Source organism: Macrobrachium nipponense, chromosome 30 (assembly GCF_015104395.2).
Source record: "Macrobrachium nipponense isolate FS-2020 chromosome 30, ASM1510439v2, whole genome shotgun sequence".
Classification (NCBI taxonomy): domain Eukaryota; kingdom Metazoa; phylum Arthropoda; class Malacostraca; order Decapoda; family Palaemonidae; genus Macrobrachium; species Macrobrachium nipponense.
In genome coordinates, this window is record NC_087218.1 from 10835268 (window position 1) to 10842500 (window position 7233).

At 38.0% G+C, this 7233-nt stretch overlaps 1 protein-coding gene across 1 annotated transcript in view; it reads left to right on the forward strand.

Moving 5' to 3' along the window:
* Positions 1 to 4666: 4666 nt before the first annotated feature.
* The window catches only part of LOC135202274 (protein split ends-like), an 84418-nt gene continuing 81851 nt past the window's right edge, over positions 4667 to 7233 (forward strand). The window contains exon 1 of the mRNA XM_064231581.1: positions 4667 to 5664. Coding sequence (XP_064087651.1) covers positions 5097 to 5664 — 568 coding nt within the window. The 5' untranslated portion in view covers positions 4667 to 5096. The remainder of the gene's footprint in view (positions 5665 to 7233) is intronic.

Genomic DNA, 7233 nt, shown 5'->3' on the forward strand with positions numbered 1-7233 from the left:
AATCCAGAATTATCGGATATCACACGGTCACAAACCTAACCAAAATTACAAAGTACCTTTACAGTCCAAAACATGTAAAAACTGAATATATTAATTTTTTTCCTTATATTTATCTATAACTTTTTTCATAATGAAAGCATCAAGTTTAAATAAACCAAGACTTAAATTTAGTAAGCATAACATTCTAAAATTACCCTATGATGAAAGGTTTTTAGATATTCCTAGAATTTTAAAGCTTTTTAACATAAATGTTGTTTTCAGTAATATTAATGTCAAGAGTTTAATAATAAAAAATTCTCCTAAAGATCTTCCAGGCTGCATATATGAAATTCCTTGCAAAAAGTATGATAAAGTCTATTACGGACAGACCGGTAAATCTCTTTCACAATGTTTCAAACAACATCAATATTCTGTGAGAACTGGGCAAATATCGAATGCATCATTTGTACATATGAGAGATTTAGACCATCCCATTAACTGGAGTCAAGCAAGAGCCTAAATCCCATGTAATGACACAGTTAAAAGGAATATCATTGAATCTTGTTTCATCAAGTCAAATAATAGAAATGTTCTAAATTTAAGTCTTGGTTTATTTAAACTTGATGCTTTCATTATGAAAAAAGTTGTAGATAAATATAAGCAACAAAATTAATATATTCAGTTTTTACATGTTTTGGACTGTAAAGGTACTTTGTAATTTCGGTTAGGTTTGTGACCGTGTGATATCCGATAATCCTGGATTATCTCTTTTAATTTTTACCCTTTTGACAATTAACCATCTGGTATTCTTGATCTTGTTTTGTACCTGAGACCTTTCTCTCCAATTGTACTTCAATAAAACTCCTTGGAACAATCTCTGAGTAAAGACAAAGGCGCTTGGATTTCTGACTATCATTTTCCTGTGGGATTCGCTCATATATATATATATATATATATATATATATATATATATATATATATATAGATATATACAGTGGTACCTCGAGATACGAAAGGCTCATCTTACGAAAAACTCGAGATATGAAAGCCAATACGAAAAATTTAACTGCTCTTACATACGAAAACAAAAGTTTTCAAGATACGAAAGGTTTCTGTAAAGTCCGAGATTCGCCCGAACCACCGATAACAATTTGAAACTCGTGCGCCGCCAAACTTAGTAGACTCGCCACCATCCTCCTGCTCTCCATTGGTTCCTGATGCTAGTCAGGCCATGAGATCCTTCTCTCCTATTGGACAGCGTCCCTCCCATCATGCATCTATGTACGTGGTGGCGTGCCTCGGCCACTAGGTACCAGCATTGTTATAGTACGCACGCGGTATTCGTTTCGGGATCGTCAATCAATCTGTATATTTCTCATATCTTTTCACATATATGGAAAAAGAAGAGCACCTCTTGAGTGACGACATATATGATATGATTGACCAAGATCTCTCTCGTGGGATAAGTGACCAAGATCTCTCACATGGGATAAGTGATCAAGTTCTCTCTCATGGGATAACTGGAAACTCTGCAAGGTTGATAGAATCTCCACTCCCTGCTGAACAGAGGGTGTTGACCAATCATTTAAAACATGCATACCAGTATAATCAAGGCACTCCAGTTTATGTTGAAGGTCAGCAGCCGAACATTCAGTACCAAATCAGTTGCAGAGAGAGCATTTTGGTTGAACAGGGTTTTGATGGACACCAGGGCCAACAGAGTCATGAGGTCAACTATTGTAGTAGGATAAATATCAAGACGGGCAGCCGTTAATGAACACTACGCATTTATAGAAAAAAAGAAACCCCGAAAAGGCTCACACCGGTCGTATGCTTACATAGTTCGATGACGTTTGCCTGAGTCGTTTCAGGAATAATGTGAAAAGTAGGCAGAAGCAATCTTCCTTGGATCGTTATTCTTTAGAGGCCTTTAGCATTAGCAGGAGTAAGCAAAAAGGAAGAACCAAGTGATAAAAGACAGAAAAGTTTGTAAGCAAAAAGGAAGAAAAACAAGTGATAAAAAAACAAAAAGTTGACAAAGTGGTGATGAAGTTGAAATTCTGTAAAAAAAAAAAAAAAAAAAAAAAAAAAAAAAAAAAAAAAAAAAAAAAAAAAAAAAAAAAAAAGTAAAAAAAAAAATAGTTAAAAATAAAAAAAAGACAAAAAAAAACGGCAGAAATTAAGAATGTTCTAGCCGCTTTTCATAAAGAGCAATCGTTTGTCCTCCTCCTCTGCCGCCACTTTCGAAAATAGCCTCACTCGAAAGGTAAGCTTCCACATTTTACATACAGTATTTCTTGTATACCATGTACACTAATACACTATATTTTACAGGTTATTTTGTATTTTGTTATTAATTTAGGTATTGAATGGTCCAATTGTTGTAGTATTTCATTGGTTTTATTTAGGGGTTCAATTTAGCTTTAATTATGAAATTTATTTAACTGGGGGTGGGTGTTTTTGGAGGGCTTGGAACAGATTAGCCATTTTATATGTCAAAATGTGTCCAACGATACGAAAACCTCATGAACGGACTTAATTTCGTATCTCGAGGTACTACTGTAATGTATATATATATATATATATATATATATATATATATAATATATATATATGATATATAATATATAATATATATATATTATATATATTATAAATTAGCTTATTTTATTTAAAATGTACACGTCTCTAATAAAACTTTGCTTGATAATTAGAAGACGTACGTCTCCTTGGTTTCCTTGTGTGAATAGGCCTCGCATGACTGCTGTTTTCCTGGGAAGTATCGAGGGTGACTGCAGGCAGCAGCTCTCCGTCGCTTCCTTCGCTGACGCCCGCCCTCCGGAGACGTCCTTCTCTCCCACTTCGTCGTCGTGGCTCTTCTGCACGGTGCCCTGGCTGTTTCTTTCCCGATTCGGGCTCGATCTGCTGGCTGGGGTCTCCAACGTGCACTCACTCGATCGACTATAGTACGTTATTCTCTGGCCGCACTGGGTGCTGCTGTCCGGAGCTTGGAAAAGGTTACTCGTAAACTCCCCAAGGCTGAATGGGATCTATGTATAGTTTCCACAGTATACTGCAAAGATCTGCCAAATTTCACCAAATTTCGTCAAGTTCAAAGCTATATATATTATATATGAAATTGTAATAGCCACAATGCCCTCTTAATTAATTAATTACAATTTCATATGTATCTAGTAAGAAAGTGACCAGTAGATTATATACACACACACCACACACACACGCACACACACACACACACACACACACACACACACATATATATATATATATATATATATATATATATATATATATATATATATATATTATTATATTATATATAAGCGCATACCACAGGAAAACGATAGGCAGAAGTCCATGCGCTTTCGTCCTTGACGAGGACACTGTCAAGGAACGAATGAAATAAATTGGAAAGAAAGTTATCAGGTAAACGCAAAGATCAAGAACACCGGATAGTTAATTGTCAAAAGGGTGAAAATCAGAGATAATCCAGGGTTATCGGATATCACACACGGTCACAAACTCAACACAGATTTTTAACCAACCCTAACAGAAACTACAACGCATCCATGTAGTACGAAACATTTTGAATATATAAATATACATATATATATATATATATATATATATATAATATTGTATATGTGTGTGAAGAGAGGGAGACAGAGAGAGCAAACTACAACGTATCCATAGTCCAAAACATGTAAAAACTGAATATATTAATTTTGAATGTGTGTATATATATGTATATATATATGTATGTATATGATATATATACATATATATATATATATATATATATATATATTATATATTTATTACGTATATATGTTTATGTGTATAAAGAGAGAGAGAGAGAGAGAGAAAGAGGAGAGAGAGAGAGAGCGAGAGAGAGAAGAGATCTTTCCTTCACATCTTACAAACTCACAGCAGTAGCAGTTAGTTAGTTATCTCGCTAAAGTCCCCCAACGATTCCCCAGGAATCTTCCAACAGCAGTTTACTTCTTCTGCTGCAAAGTGAAAGCACCTCTCTCCTCCTCCCCCTCCGCCCTCTCACCTGCTGGCTGCTGGTTGGTGGCTCAGGGCTCGTTCGGGTATGATCCTGGAATTCCCAAGAGTCGGCCGGTGGCAGCATCATCATTATCATCATCATCATCATGTCCGCTGTTGTTAGCAGTGGCCGCCTTTATTTGTGACGCATTATTCTACCGTTTTTCTAAACGGCATATGCGGGATTATTATCAAATACGATATACAGCTGCTGAATGCTAAGGTGAATTCGTCACATGTAGGAAGCGATGCGTAAATTGTAGTTATTTACTAATATATAACTATTAGTACAGATTTGTCCACAAAGAGACATGATACAAACTATAGAAAGTAGAGAGTAATCTCTTCTGTTCTTTCGAGTACATGGTCTACAAATAAAAATACAACATCAAGTAAGCTCTGCGTTTTACATGCTGTACAAACTTTGATTCACACACACAAAAAACACGAGCAATCAAAATAAAAAGAAGTTTGGATACGCGTGTCATACTTCCTATCACTAACTCTCTGTCAAATAATTGGTCAGGAATAAGCATTAAAAGCGTCTGGCAAGTGTATTCGAAACGAAGTGTTGCGCTTCATTGAAGGTCTAAACAAGATTTCACTCACGTCTCTGAATGGTCGGCGAGCGAGAGCGGAAAGCGCGAACTGGCAACTCTCTGCCCCCAAACGTTTTGACAGCGAAGCCGACGTCGCAGGTTCGCCCAACTTCATACGTATCTAGTATTATTTCGAGACCGAACCCGAGTAGTCCGATCCGCTTCTAGGCCTCGGAAATTGTTTGGTGGCCATCTGGCGCAATCATAAAAAAAAACGTTCGAGCGTCCGCGACGGAGCAAAAAACGTATTTGAATACCATAGGGAGAGACCGGCCCTTATCGCCACGTGTTCAGACGTGTTTGCAGCTTGATCCTGAGAAAATGGAGATGTTGAATGGTACAACCTGAAACCGAATAAGGGCGCGCACTGGTAATGGGTGAAAATATTCCACCATTAAATATAATCATAGAGAATCAAGTGACCGCGCTCACGTGCAACAGACACCTATGGAAACCGTTTTCCACCACCTTCAAATATCACTGCCCGAACGTCATAATATGGCAAAGCGCCCTTCCTGGGAACTCACGCCGCCACCGCCACTTCACAAAGCAGAATCGCCGGGAGACCCGCCAGCGTCTGTCAGATTTCCCAAACTGTTCGCCCGCGACGACTACGGACAGCCGACTCGAGACCCAACTCTGCAGCCGGGCCCAAGTCTGCAGACGACGCCCTCCTCTCCTCTCTTGGGAGAGAACTTCAACTCCAGCGACTTCTACAACCACGATGAGGAATACCTCCAGTCCCTCCTCTTCGACTTCGGCCTCCAGCTGAGTCCCGGGGGGACGCACATCGAGCACGATCCAGCGCAGGTTCCCTACGGGGAGGTCAAACCCGATTCGGAGCAGGAGAGAAGCAGCGACAGGGAACAGCGGACCAACACCCCCCCCGTCGGCAGCGCCTCTCCTCCGCCGTTCAGGGACGACGATTTCGCGGAGCATGGCGTCAAAGCCACCACCTTGCCGCACTCGAAGTTCAGGAAGATAACGCAGTTCAGTCGGTCGTCGCAAGATAAAGGTAAGGCGAGAGTTTGCTTTGTCGAAAGGGTCTTCTTGGTTGGACCTCCTCCTCCCCCTCCTCTTCTTCTTCTCCTACGGGCTGCTCTTGCAGCAACAGCCCATGCTGGCATGAAGCTTGCTTAATCTCAAACAAGAACATTCTTCTTGTTAAAAAATCCACAATTATATATCAAAATATATTTCTATGTAAAGAAAAAAAAAATAAAGAGAGTGTAACGTTAAAATGTAAGTGGAGAGGATAGTTTCCTCCATTTACATTTTAACGTTACAATGATGAGGAACACCGTTCAGGTTTTCGAAAGTCTGTTTTTTTACATTGAAATATATTTGGTATTTCTGTATAAGCATTCCGCATCGTTCGTCCCCGCGAATACGAAAGCCACCAGGAATTGAGGCGTCAAATATATTTCGCAGTGTTTAGTGCGATCCCCTGGGGTTTAATTACAGTCGTCCGAATAAATATTACTTAAAATTCTTGTTCAGGAGGTAAAACTGCATAGAAAAACCGCAACTGCCATAGTCTAGGCCTCCGCGGAATAGTAATATAGATCTAACATATATTTTAATATATAATTGTGGAATTTTTAACAATTTGTTTTCACGAGACTGAATTTCTTAACATTCTTCTTCTTCTTCCTGAGTCGAGAGGGCAGGCGAACTCGACGAAATAAGCACTTAGTCATTAAGTTAAGACTATCTTTGGGTTCTGCTATCTATAAACAGTGGGGGGGGGGGGGGGGGGGGGGGAGGGAGATGAATTTGTTCAATTACAGCCACGACGAGCACATGCTCACTATTAAAACAATCGATTAAACCTACTGCGCCAATGTTTTTCTTTGCAGTTTTGTCTGTAAACCGACCCTAAGAGAAAACTGAAACTGATACATACCCATGACTTCGGCAGCAATGACAATTATAACGATTACTGCTTCGCATAAATAATCCTCATGATAAAACGACGAAACCCTAGGCAATTTATATAGCTGTTTTGCGTTATAACCATCGACCCCCAAGGATGGATCATCTTTCGCTGTTGCTAAATGCAAAAATGAATAAGCTTCTGAATTCGAAGCTTGCAAATTAATATATTCGCATAACACCTTTCATTTTCACTTTTTTTTTTCTCTTTTGGCCTTAGTTAAACTGTACACAAAAACAAATTTTCGCTTCTTCCTTCAATATTGTATAGATATACTGCCGACACTTGTGTCCTCACATACACACACACTCACTCTCTCTCTCTCTCTCTCTCTCTCTCTCTCTCTCTCTCTCTCTCTCTATTATATTATATATATATATATATATATATATATATATATATATATATATATATATATATATAATGTGTGTGTGTATGTATGTGTGTGTGTGTATATATATATATATATATATATATATATATATATATATATATATACATATATACGTGTATATATATATATATATATATATATATATATATATATATATATATATATATATGTATATATATAGACGTGTTTATTTAGAAAGGAACTACAAAATATCATTGCTGTCTTGTTTCATTTTCTTCTTGTCGGCCATTCAC